General features: G+C 45.1%; 1 protein-coding gene across 2 annotated transcripts; it reads left to right on the top strand.

Annotated features, from left to right (window-relative positions):
- Window positions 1-2,525: 2,525 nt before the first annotated feature.
- LOC147123595 (uncharacterized) lies at window positions 2,526-12,896 on the top strand. Of its 2 annotated transcripts, XM_085975027.1 has the most exons (3): window positions 2,526-2,802; window positions 4,572-4,718; window positions 10,214-12,896. In XM_085975027.1, exons 1-3 carry the CDS (start codon window positions 2,748-2,750, stop codon window positions 12,103-12,105), a joined length of 2,094 nt encoding a protein of 697 aa, XP_085831153.1. In that variant the 5' UTR covers window positions 2,526-2,747; the 3' UTR covers window positions 12,106-12,896. The 2 variants fall into 2 exon arrangements, with proteins under 2 accessions (XP_085831153.1, XP_085831160.1); XM_085975034.1 differs by lacking the exon at window positions 4,572-4,718.
- The last annotated feature ends 890 nt before the right edge of the window (window positions 12,897-13,786 follow it).

The raw sequence follows: 13,786 nt of genomic DNA, 5'->3' as shown, positions 1-13,786 counted from the left end.
CTTTATTTTGAGCTTGAACATTCTCATCTGCACCTTTGGTATCAATAATGTTATTGGCCCTAAAAAAAAATCTCCATCCGCTCAATGTAAGAACTGAATGGTTCATGAGCTCAGTCATACATGCTGAGGCTTCCAATGAATCCTGTAGGTGCGACCATGATTGTCCCAATCCCGTTGAACAGTGATTCAGCACACTCTGTGTAGGTGTGCGAATCAGCGCCACTGTTACTGTGTATACATACACGTGAAACTGAAGCACAGATGATTCTACATGAACATTAACAGTAAAACATCGCAAAAATTCAGTTTAGGTGTCACAAATTCATCTTAAACTTGTCCACATGAAGGTCGAACACTCTGTCCTTCCATGATCCCTAAAAATGGCTTTGGGATCCCAATCTCATCGCCAAAATGTGGGTAGAACAAATCAAGGACAAAGACACGATGAGTTGCTAGTCCACATGCTTGCTTTATTAGGCCAGAGCAAACTGAGCATGCTCATACTAAACCATGTGACAATACATTACACTCCTGTATGCGTGCGCTTGTGGTTTCAGAGTGTGGATGGATGACTTAACTCCTTCCTGCAAATGGGGCAATTGAAAGGCTTCTCCCCGATGTGGATCCAGGTGTTGTTTGAGGTTGCCGTTTGCAGTAAAGTTCTTGCCATATTCAGAGCAGTTGAAGCACTTTTGCCCATCTTTGGAGTGTGGGCGATATTCCAACTCTTTGGAATTGCTGACGATTCTGTCTCTGAACATTTGGTGTGCCTCCTTCATTGGGGCTGTTGGCCTCTTCTAGAACAGAAAGATAATTACTGGGGGGTGAAATTGGTCAACGCCAGTAGTGCACAACGGCCTGAAGGCAAATCGGCAGTGTGTTTTACACGTCCTCAATTAGATTACGCCTCAAACTTCTAAATAGTGGTAGTTGCAGAATCCATAATAGCTTTTACAACGTAAGTTTTACAATGTAAGTGGATAAATAATTGAAAATGGACAGGGGATTAGATTAAATGGATAACTCTTTCAGAGAATTGTACAGGTGTGTTGAAACAAAGCGGCACTGTAAGTACAGCATTTATTGCACACCCCTTTATTATATGATACAACCATCGACCTGAAACGTTAACTCTGTTTTTCTACCGACAGAGGCTGTCTGACCTGCTGAGTATTTCCTGCATTTTCTGTTTTTGTTTCAGATTTCCAGCACTGGCAGTATTTTACTTTTGGAGAAGATGGGGTTGTTCTCCTTAGAGCAGAAAATGTTAGGAGGATAGAGGTGTTCAAAATCATGAACAGTTTTGATAGAGTAAATAAGGAGAGTTTCCACTGGCAGAAGGGTCAGTAACCAGAGGACACAGATTTAAGGTAACTGGCAAAAAAACCAGAGACGATGTGAAGAGAAATGTTTTTTCATGCAGCGAGTTGTTGTGATCTGGAATGCACTGCCTGAAAGGGTGATGGAAGCAGATTCAATCATAACTTTCAAAAGGGAACTGGATAAATACTTGAAGGGAAAACAATTACAAGGCTATGACCAAAGAGCTGGCACGGACATTATGGGCTGAATGGCCTCCTTCTGTGCTGTATCATATGATAAAGGGGCCTGGACTATGCACTAAATGCTGTAGTTACAGTGAAGATAAAGGGACCTAATCTGTGCACCAAATCCTGTACTGAGTGCAGATAAAGGGGCTGTGCATCAAATACAAAAGCAAAATACTGTGGACGCTGGAAATCTGAAATAAAAACAGAAAATGCTGGAAATACGCAGCGGGTCAGGTAGCATCTGTGGAGAGAGAAACAGAGCTAATGTTTCAGGTCTATGACCTTTCGTCAGAACTGTGCACTAAATGCTGTACTTTTTCCAGTTCTGACGAAAGGTCATCGACTTGAAACGTTAACTCTGTTTCTCTCTCCACAAATGCTGCCTGGCCTGCTGAGTGTTTCCAGCATTTTCTGTGCATCAAATGCTGTACTTACAGTGCCGATAAAGGGGCCGTGCATCAAATGCTGCGCTTACAGTGCCGATAAAGGGGCCGTGCATCAAATGCTGCGCTTACACTGCCGATAAAGGGGCCGTGCATCAAATGCTGCGCTTACAGTGCCGATAAAGGGGCTGTGCATTAAATGCTGTGCTTACAGTGCCGATAAAGTGGGGCCAGGTGTGTCTCGCGCGCTTTCAGTAACCCTCAACGATAAATGCAATGTGCGTTGCAAATGACAGCCTGCACGAAAACTCTCCCCACAGGAGCGGTTCCACCGTCCGCATTTAACCGCACGGGCTGGAATGGGTGAATGTCCCCTGCTCGCTCTCTACGTCTCCGGGAGGATTCAGCTCGCAGTACATTTGTGCACATGCGCTGTTGAGCCATAACTCTACTGATAGAGGGCTTTCACAAACGCCATGCACTATGGATGACATCACCCGCCATTGTACTTGGGCCTTGCGAGCAAATGGTCGAAGGCAGCATCTGCAGTATTTTGCTATTGTAATGGTCGAAGGATTTGCCTATGTGACATAGTAATATATAAACTCTCCTATTTCAATGTAAATCAATATTTAGAGAATGGGAATTTACAACTTTATTTATCTGAAACAATAAAATTCACGTCGATACATTTATTAAAACCCAAAAACTTAAAAAAGAGAGTAGGGGTACATTACCCAGAGTTCCGAGCGCAACAGATCCTGACTGAATTGGAAAAAAGCACTGCGCATGTGCGGAAGTTCATTCACTGAGCATGAGGTGGCAGTGCATTGTGGATGGAGGTTGCAGGTTGCTGCAGACAATGGCAGGTAAACTTTTCGTCCAGTTAACATTTAAATACAATTAGGGCCGTCAATTTTATTTTAAGCAAGAACTTAAAAAAAATTCCCTTCTGTTACAGGATATCATTATTAACATGATGTCATTATGTTATTATCATTATTAGTTTGATTTGCACATATTCATGTATTCGCATGTCATCTAGTGCCTATGTCCAAATGGTCATCTGTGTCATCTCTTCCTACATCTCTATGATGACCACCGCCCTCAATAAACACCGAGAAGCTTTGTACGATAGCATTATTTTATTTTTTCTTGTAATTTTTCCACTCCTTTCCCCCCCCCCCCTTTCCTTTTGTTTCTTTCTCACACCTGGCAGCTATCTCTTGCCCTGACAGTACACTTTACACCTAATCTCAGCCTATTACCATCTCGTCTAGCTTCTAATCTCTTACTTCTTTTGTTTCTTTTATTCTTTTGTCCGATCGCAGCCCTGTCTTCGATCTAGTTTCTTTTCTTTCCAGTTTTGAAGAAGGGTTCGACCCGAAACGTCAACTCAAATTTCTCTCCACGGATGTTGCCTGACCTGCTGAGTTTTTCCAGCATTTTCTGTTGTTATTACCGAGAAGCTTTGGTTCGATTTGGTCTGTAATAACTTACTGTATCTTATCCAAGGTTATAGTCAGGGGATGTCATCATCACAGGGCTGGTAAAGAGGTAAAAATCAGCTGAGGTGCTTACTCTTAATTAGAAGGACTTAGACAACATTTACAAGTCGGTAGAATTATCGCAGACGAAATTCAATGCACCTTGAAACTGAGGTAGTTACCTTTGGTGAGACTGTATCTTGAATACTGTGTTCAGTTCTGAGCACTGAGGCACTGGGGAAATATCCAAGCTCTGGATGCGACACATAAAAGGACCATCAGGCTGATCCCTAATATCAGAGACTGACTTATGAGGAAAGGTGAGGAAAACTCAGTCTTCAGCCTTGAAAGGAGGTAAATGAGAGGGGTCTTTATAGAGGTATAAAATACACACAAAGAAAGAACTTGCATTTACAGTATATAGCACCTTACACAAACTCAGGATGTCCCAAAGTGCTTTACAGCTGCTTTTGAAGTGGAGTCACTGTTGTAATGTAGGAAACGTGGCAGCTAATTTGCGGACAACAAGGTCCCACAAACAGCAATGTGATCATAGAAACATAGAAAAATAGGAGCAGGAGTAGACCATTCGGCCCTTCGAGCCTGCTCCGCCATTCAGTATGATCATGGCTGATCTTCTATCTCAATACCATATTCCCACTCTCTTCCCATACCCCTTGATGCCTTTTGTGTCTAGAAATACATAGATACATAGAAGATAGGAGCAGGAGTAGGCCATTCGGCCCTTCGTGCCTGCTCCGCCATTCAATGAGATCATGGCTGATCCTTTAATTCAGTATCCCGTCCCCGCCTTCTCTCCGTAACCCTTAACCCCTTTTGCCCGTAGAAATATATCTAATTCCCTCTTAAATATATTTAATGAGCTGGCGTACACTGCCCTCTGTGGCAATGAGTTCCACAGGTTCACCACTCTCTGAGTGAAGAAATTCCCCCTCATCTCTGTCCTAAATGGTTTAGCCCTTATCCTTAAATTATGTCCTCTAGTTCTGTTCTCACCCGCCAAGGGAAACATTCCTTCTGCATCCAGTCTGTCTAGACCTGTCAGAATTTTATACACTTCTATGAGGTCCCCTCTCAATCTTCTAAACTCCAGTGTGTACATCCCTAAACTACATAGTCTCTCCTCATAGGTCATTCCCGCCATTCCTGGTATCAGCCTGGTGAATCGCCGCTGCACCCCCTCCATGGCAAGAACATCCTTCCTCAGATGAGGCGACCAAAACTGTACACAGTACTCGAGGTGTGGTCTCACCAGTGCCCTGTACAGCTGCAGCAAGGTATCCCTGTTCCTGTATTCTAACCCTTTTGCTATGAAGGCCAGCATACCGTTTGCCTTCTTGACCGCCTGTTGCACCTGCATGCTCGCCTTCAGTGACTGGTGTACAAGAACACCCAGGTCTCTCTGTACTTCCCCCTCTCCCAATCTATTGCCATTTAAATAATAATTTGCCCTCCCGTTCCTGCACCCAAGGTGGATAACTTCGCACTTGTCCACATTATAGTGCATCTGCCATTTATCCGCCCAATCGCCCAGTCTGTCCAAATCGCTCTGGAGCTTCCTGGTCTCTTCCTCTGAGCCCACCCCCCCTCCTAGTTTAGTGTCGTCTGCAAATTTGGAAATGCTGCATCCGACTCCCTGATCCAGGTCATTAATGTAAATTGTGAACAGCTGGGGGCCCAGGACAGATCCCTGTGGTACCCCACTTGTTACTGCCTGCCATTCAGAAAATGAGCCGTTTATTCCAACTCTCTGTTTTCTATCTGACAGCCAGTTCCCTATCCACGCCAATACTTTCCCCTTTATCCCATGAGCCTCAATTTTCCATGCTAATCTTTTATGTGGGACCTTATCGAAGGCCTTTTGGAAGTCCAGGTACACCACATCTACTGGCTCTCCCCCATCTATTCTACCAGTTACTCCCTCAAAAAATTCCAATAGATTAGTCAAGCACGATTTACCCTTTGTAAATCCATGTTGACTCTGTCCTATCCTGTCCCCATTTGCTAAGTGCTCCGCTATTTCATCCTTAATGATGGACTCCAGCATTTTGCCCACAACTGATGTAAGGCTTACAGGTCTGTAATTACCTGCTTTTTCCCTACCCCCCTTTTTGAATAGTGGGGTAACGTTAGCTACCCTCCAATCCATGGGCACTGTTCCCGAGTCTAATGAATTCTGAAAAATCATCCTTAGTGCATCCGCTATCTCTAGGGCCACCTCCCTCAGTACCCTAGGATGCATGTTATCAGGCCCTGGGGATTTGTCCACCTTCAATCCCTTTAGCTTCCTTAACACCATATCCTTAGAGATATTGATTTGCGTCAGTTCCTCCTTTGCCAATGTCCCTATTTTTCCCGATATCCCAGGGAGGTTTTTTGTGTCTTCCTTCGTAAAGACTGACCCAAAGTATGCATTTAGTTGATCTGCCATTTCCTTATTTCCCATTATATATTCCCCCGTATCTGACTGCAATGGACCAACTTTGGTTTTCACCAGTCTTTTCCTTTTGATATACTTATAAAAGCTTTTGGAGTTAGTTTTTATATTTTCCGCCAGCTTGTTTTCGTAAGCTATTTTGCCCCTCTTGATTATGCCCTTTGCCCTCCTTTGCTCTATCTTAAACTGTTCCCAATCTTCCGCTCTGGCGCTTTTTTTGGCTATTTTATACGCCCTATCTTTGGATTTTATGCTGTCTCTAATTTCCCCTGTTATCCACGGTTGAGTCACCTTTTTAGATTTCCTTTTATGCCAGATTGGTATAAACAATTTTTGCAATTTTGTCATTCTATCTTTAAATGTTTGCCATTGTTTATCTACCTCCAGTCCTCCCAGGAACGTTGTCCAATCAGACCTACTCAGTTCCCGTCTCATGGCATCATAATTCCCCTTGTTTAAATTCAGGACCTTAGTCTCTGAGTCAATTTCTTCGCTCTCCATTTCGAGTGAGAAATCGATCATGTTATGATCGCTCTGACCCAAGGGTCCCCGTACAACAAGATTACTGATTAGTCCCTTCTCATTGCACAGTACCCAGTCCAATATAGCCTGTTCCCGAGTTGGTTCCTCGACATATTGATCCAGATAACCATCCCTTAAACACTCAAGGAATTCCTCCTCCTCATTATTTTTACTGATTAGGCTAGTCCAATCTATATGTAAGTTAAAGTCACCTATGATGACAGCTGTGCTCTTATTGCACGCTTCTCTAATTTCCCTCGTGATGCCCTCCCTAACCTCTATTTTACTATTTGGAGGCCTATATACCACTCCTATTAATGTTTTTCGCCCCTCGCTATTTCTTAGCTCCACCCATATAGATTCTGTATTAACTGAGTTAATATCCTTCCTTTCAATTGCATTTATCCCCTTTTTTACTAGCAATGCTACCCCTCCTCCCTTTCTTTTTTGTCGATCCTTCCTAAATACTGAATACCCCTGTATGTTAAGCTCCCAGCCCTGCTCACCCTGCAACCATGTTTCCGTAATCCCAATTAGATCATAATTATTAACCTCTATTTCCACAGCTAATTCATCTACCTTGTTCCTGATGCTTCTCGCATTAAGGTATAAAACCCTCAGGCTTTTTTTATGCTCACATTTTTTATGAATTAGTTTGGCCCTTTGTTTTTTGTTCCTCACCCTTTTACCATTTATTTCTGTCTGCCTTTCACTTTCCTCTATTTCACTACATAGGTTTCTAGCCCCCTGCCATACTAGTTTAAATGCTCCCGAACTGCTTTATCAAAAATTACCCCGAGAACATCAGTTCCATCTCTGCACAGGTGTAGACCGTCCCTTTTGTATAGGTCACACCTACCACAAAACTGGTTCCAATGCCTCAAAAATTTAAAACCCTCCCTCTTACACCACTGCTCAAGCCACGTATTTAGCCTAACTATCCTGTTCTCTGTACTCTTACTAGCACGTGGCACTGGTAGTAATCCAGAGATTACTACCTTCGAGGTCCTACTTTTTAGCTTGGCTCCTAACTCCCTAAATTCTACTTGTAGGACCTCTTCCCTTTTTTTAGCTACGTCGTTGGTACCAACATGTATCACGACAACTGGCTGTTCCCCCTCCCCCTCCAGAATGTTCTATCTCCTTCTTAAATATATTCAGTGACTTGGCCTCCACAGCCTTCTGTGGTAGAGAATTCCACAGGTTCACCACCCTCTGACCATATCATTTGTTTTTAATGATGTTGGTTGAGAGATAAATATTAGCCAGGACACCAGGGAGAACTCCCCTGCTGTGGGATCTTTTACGTCCACCTGAGAGGGCACGCTGGGCCTTAGTTTAACGTCTCACCTGAAAGATGGCACCCCTGATAGTGCAGCACTTCCTCCGTACCGCATTGGAGTGTTGGCCTGGATTATGTGCTCAACTCTGGAGTGGGGCTTGAACCCACAAACTTCTGACTTGGGCGAGAGTGCTACCAACTTAGCCACGGCAACCACACTAATACTGTACTACGATGAATAGAAAAGTTTAATCCTGAGTAGTATTTCAAATTAAACCACAATTGCAGCACAAGGGGACAGAGGTAGAAACTGGTAAAAGGCAAGTTCAAGACTGATATTACGAAGCATATAATGAAATAAGGAGTGATTTGTACCTGGAGGTAGGGTAGTAGAGAGATAAACTCTAAGAATCATTTAACAGGTAGTTAGTTATATGCTGTATTGGGGGATTGTATGGTTCCATGGAAGAATGGGCTGAATGGTCTTCCTTGCCTGTACTTCTCTTTGTGATTGCTATCCACTGACCTCTACTGTAAAGAGTACATGTGTTGGCATTGGGTGAGGGCAACATTGGGCTTGGCTGTGATAGTGCCACCTCCCCCACCCAGGAGTGCAAACATGGAAAATGGCCAGTTGGGGTGAAGTACTTGAGGGTCCTCAACTATGAATTGTATCCCAGCAACAATCAGCACTTCAGGGTCGGAGGGGAAGAAATAAACAATTGTCCCATTTCACCCAAGCACTGTACTTGAAGCAGCCCATTTGGAAGTGTTCAACCTATAGTTTGATCTGTTGACATCTCTGAGCTCGGCATATCAGGATTGTATCTTCATGATTGACAGTTAATTGTTCGCTTTGCTTAAAGTAGAAATGGAGATTGAATTCTACTACAAGGGACAATTACAGCATAGGTTAGAAGAGCAAAGGATTCACTTGGCATAACCAATCCATTCCCTCTGTAACCAGAAAACCCTTGGTCCCCGGTCCCCACTCCCCCCTCCCCAGAGTTCTCCGACCCAGGAGCCCCCCCACCCCCCAAGAGTTCTCAGACCCAGGACCCCCACCCCCCCAGAGTTCTCAGATCCAGTGCCCCCCCCCTACCCTGAGTTCTTAGTCTTTAAGCCCTTGGTGCATTCAGTGGGTCTATCACAGGAGGATATCGACAGGTTAGCAGAGTGGGCAGATGGGTGCCAATCTCAAATTAATGCACAGAAATGTAAAGTAGTACGTTTTGGTGAAACAGGACAGTGAATGGAAGTATATCCTAAATGACAAGAGTCTTAAGAGAATGGAGGAACAGGGAGATCTAGGGGTGCAGATACATAGACCTTTGAAGGTGGGAATGCAGATAGAAAGGCCATTAAATGCAAATGAGATTCTGGATATTATGCAAGAATTGAATATAAAATCAAGAAAATGAAGTTGAATTTATACAAGGTATTGACTAGGTCACATTTGAAGTATTGCATGCAGTTCTGGAGACCCCATTATAAGAAGGATATTCGAGCCATGGAAAAGTAGAGCAAAGATTCACCAGGATGATAGGTGCAACAGAGTTTTGGAATAAGGGGTTAGAGTTGTGAAGAAAAGCTCCAAAAATTGGGCTTTTTCAGAAATCAGAAAAGTTAAAGGGAAGTTTGAATGCTGTGGAGAAAATGAGGAGGGCTATTGCACCACAATTGCAGTCACAGAGGATGTTCATCATGATCTTGGTTAGGCTGATTCAGTGCTGTGGGAGAAGTGGAATCTAGACACCAAGGATTTGAACAGGGAGTTACAGGAGAGATGTGCACAGAGCTGGGAGGCACGACATGTTCAAAGACCTTCGAAAGAAAAGAGAGGTTGGAGATGGGCTGGACAGAATAGTCAAGGGTGGGTATTTTGAGAAGGGATGATAATGGTGGTTTTAAAGGGGCAGGGATGTTATTTGAGGAGAGGGAACTATTGTCAGCTAGCTTGGGGAGCTAGGAAGTAGAGCTGAGTGGTCAGAGTTGAGTGGGAACTGAATTGAGGGAGCAGGAGAAGTGGCTCCTGGACAAGATAAGCTTGGAGAGGGCAGAAGCGGAGATGAGTAGAAAGTCCAGAGAGATGGCAGTTCAGGGCTAGAGTGGGGAGAGCAGGAAAGGAGAGGATACAGCAGAGGCAGCTTAATTTGTAGAGATACCACTGACACAGGCTCCATCTAGGCCCTACACTCTGGAATTTCCTCCCTAAACCCTCTGCCTCCACCTCCCTCTCCTCCTCTGAGACCTTCCTTAAAACCAAGCTTTTGATCTCCCATCCTAATATTTCCTCCTTTGGCTCAGCATTCATTTTCTCTGAAGCACCTTGGGACATTTTTCTGTATTAATTAAAGGCACTATACAAATGAGAGTCGTCAATGATGTTTAATCATGATTTTTCCTGACTCTCAAACAATTTAATTATTGGTGGCCCACTCACTAGTTGCCGCACAAAGATCTGGGCCACCGCTTCAAATGGTTGGCCGTGTCTGCTGTAATAGACTGTAATTGTGATCCATCTGTTCTAGGAGAGGTTGATAGTCTCAATCATGGATGCGAGGATGGCTCCCAACCAGACTTGGTCCATCGGTCTGCAGAAATGCTCCTAGAAGGGACTCATTTGAACAATTCCGAGGCAATGAAACATTCCCAAGATGGGCAAAGGAAGAGTATCAGTGCCGAGTACGGCCTCCACAGCCACGAGCGTGTGCACGCAGGTGAGCAACCCTTAAAATGCCCTGAGTGCGGAAAAGTATTCGCTCAGTTGTCCCACCTGGTGATGCACCAGCACACATTCGCCGGAAAGAAGACGATTCAGTGGGAGACCTGTGGCAAGGATTTCAATAACTTGTCCAGCCTCCGCAGTCATGAGAAAATACACACTGCAGAAAAGCCCTTCAAATGCCCTGACTGCAGGAAGGAGTTCCGCCAGTTGTCAAGCCTGGTGTTGCATCAGCACACGCACACGGGCGAGAAGCCGTTCGAGTGCCCAATGTGTGAGAAGAGTTTTAGTGACCCATCCAACCTCTCCAGGCACAAGCGCATTCATACGGGAGAGAAACCGTTCGAGTGCCCTGGTTGCGGCAGGGAGTTCAGCCAGTTGTCCGATCTGGTGAGGCACCAGCGCACACACACAGAGAAGAAGCCATTTCAGTGTGAGATTTGTGGGAAGGATTTCAGTACCACCTCCAGTCTCCGCAGCCATAATCGTGTGCACACTGGGGAAAAGCCCTTCAAATGCCCTGACTGTGGGAAGGAGTTCCGCAAGTTGTTCAGCCTGGCGGTGCATCAGCACACACACACGGGCGAGAAGCCATTCGAGTGTCCAAAATGCGAGAGGAGTTTTAATAACCCATCCAACCTCGCCAGGCACAAGCGCAGTCACACAGGAGAGAAACCGTTCAAATGCCCTGATTGTGGCAGGGAGTTCAGCCAGTTGTCCTATCTGGTGACGCACCAGCGCGCACACACAGGGGAGAAGCCATTTCAGTGCAAAAGCTGCGGGAAGGATTTCAGTACTGCCGCCAGCCTCCGCAGCCATTATCGTGTGCACACTGGGGAGAGGCCCTTCAAGTGCCCTGACTGCGGGAAGGAGTTCAGCCAGCTGACTAACCTGGTGGTTCACCGGCGCACTCATTCAGGGGAGAAACCATTCCCGTGTTTGATCTGCAAGAAAAAGTTCAGTCAGTTCTCCAGTATGGTGATGCACCAGCACACGCACACAGGAGAGAGACCATTTCAGTGCCCAGCCTGCAGGAAGAGTTTCAGTAACTGGGCCAGCTTCCGTAAGCACGAGCCTGTGCACACAGGAGAGAAGCCGTTTCGTTGTGCCACCTGCGGGAAGTGTTTCAGCAGCTCGTCCAGCCTCTGTGTACACCAACGCATTCACACTGGGGAAAAGCCCTTCAAATGCCCTGACTGCGGGAAGGAGTTCAGCCAGTTGTCAAGCCTGGTGGTGCATCAGCACACGCACACGGGAGGGAAGCCGTTCCAGTGCCCAACGTGTGAGAAAAGTTTTAATAACCCATCCAGCCTCTACAGGCACAAGCGCAGTCATACGGGAGAGAAACCGTTCAAGTGCCCTGATTGCAGCAAGAAGTTCAGCCAGTTGTCCGATCTGGTGAGGCACCAGCGCGCGCACACAGGGGAGAAGCCATTTCAGTGTGCAACCTGTGGGAAGGATTTCAGTACCTCGTCCAGCCTCCGCAGTCATCATCGTGTGCACACTGGGGAAAAGCCCTTCAAATGCCCTGACTGCGGGAAGGAGTTCGGCCAGTTGGCTAGTCTGGTGGTTCACCAGCGCAATCATTCAGCAGAGAAACCGTTCCAATGTTTGATCTGCAAGAAGGGGTTCAGTCAGTTGTGTAATCTGGTGGTTCACCAGCGCGCGCACAAGGGAGAGAACCCATCCACTGTTTGATTTGCAAGAAGAGGAGTTTAGTCATTCATCCAATTTGGTGATAACACACAGGAGAAATACAAATCCAGTTTTCAATCTGCAGGAAGGAGTGTCACCAGTTCTCCAACTGGGTCATGTATCAGCCCACAGAAACAGAAGAGAAACCATTTCATTGCCTGGGGGGAAGTGTTTTAGCAGCCCATCGGTGCCTGACCTGCAGAGGAAGGTTCACCCAGCATTCATCTCCGGCGATGCACCAGAGTACGCCTATGGGGAGAAGCCATTTCAGTGCCCGACCTGTGGGAAGACTTTTATCAACTCGTCCAATTTCCACAGGCATGAACAATTTATTTTTTTATTCATTCATTCTCTGGTGTAGGCATCATTGGCAAGACTGGCATTTATTGCCCATTGATACAACTGAGTGGCTTGCTGATGCCACTTCAGAGTACAGTTAAGAGTCAGCCACGTTGGCATGGGACTGGAGTCACGTGACCCGACTGGGTAAGGACATTAGTGAACCAGCTGGGTTCTAACGACAATCCGACAGCTTTGTGCTTTTTATTTCCAGATTTGTTTTGAACCAAATGGTGAGATTTGAAATCACTTATTCTGCCGGGTTGCTGAATTACTAGTCCAGCACCATAACCACTACATGACTGTACCCTTCTAGGATAGATACTGTTTCATTCTGTGACCTGTGGGAAGTTTTTGAGCAGCCTCTGAATACACCAACACGTGCACAGGGAGTAGAAGCCTTGAACTGTAGTAATGAGTGTGATGAATAATAAATATCTCATGTTTTTATGCTTTATGGGATTTTGGTATCTGGTCATCTCATGACCTCTTTAATTGGAGTTCTCCCTGCTGGAAACATGGTGCCTCTATTAGTAAATTGATGTCATTTCAGAAACAAATGATTTGCTTCTGCTAAGGTGGACAATCTAACGAGTGCTGGGTACAAAGCTCACTCGGATAACAAAACAACTAATACCGAATTATCAGCTTTGATCTTCATAAATGTAGTCTATTACATTGCCCTTCAAAGACCTGCAGAAAGTAAATCGGCTGCGATGGCTGTCTCAATAAGGGGGCCTGTTTACCCAGACAGTCAGCTCTGCTCTGTACTGAATACGATGAGTGGCCTGAGCAGTTTCCTTGATACCTGTGAAACCTAATTTCATTGATCACTCTGTCACTACAAAACAACTTTAATGGTGGGTCATGTTTGGTTAATTGTAAGCAATATCAGTCTGTTATTTGTCTCAGTTTTTGGGTAATTGTGAAAGATATCCTTTGATATTCCTTTGCTTCAGTTCAGGCTTCAAAGCAAAAGAGTGGGTATAACTATTACCCCATAGCTAGGCTCTTCGGTGACTTTCCACTCACCAGGCAGTTGAATAAGCTAGGGCTGGTCGATAATGCTTTGTGAATATCTGATGATAGATATAAACCTTTCCTCCCAGATGTGTATTCCAAGTTATGAGAATTGTTTAGCGCGGAATTTCTGCGGACTTCTGATCTCTTGGCAGGACATTTGCTAACCTCTGAAGAAACGGTGTAAACAGCTGTTTTAGCCATTTGTGCCTTTTCTGTGGGAGTTCCATCGATCTCCTGCTGGAGAACCCCTGTGGAAATTCCAGGTGTTACTGTTTTTGAGACAAGTTTAAAGTACAGGTGAGAAATCAAATGTTCTTTTACT

This window comes from Somniosus microcephalus, chromosome 2 (genome assembly GCF_052327205.1).
Source record: "Somniosus microcephalus isolate GS21.2 chromosome 2, FLI_Smic_1.0, whole genome shotgun sequence".
NCBI lineage: Eukaryota > Metazoa > Chordata > Chondrichthyes > Squaliformes > Somniosidae > Somniosus > Somniosus microcephalus.
Note: the sequence above shows the minus strand (reverse complement) of the source record. Positions and strands in the feature narration are given on the sequence as shown.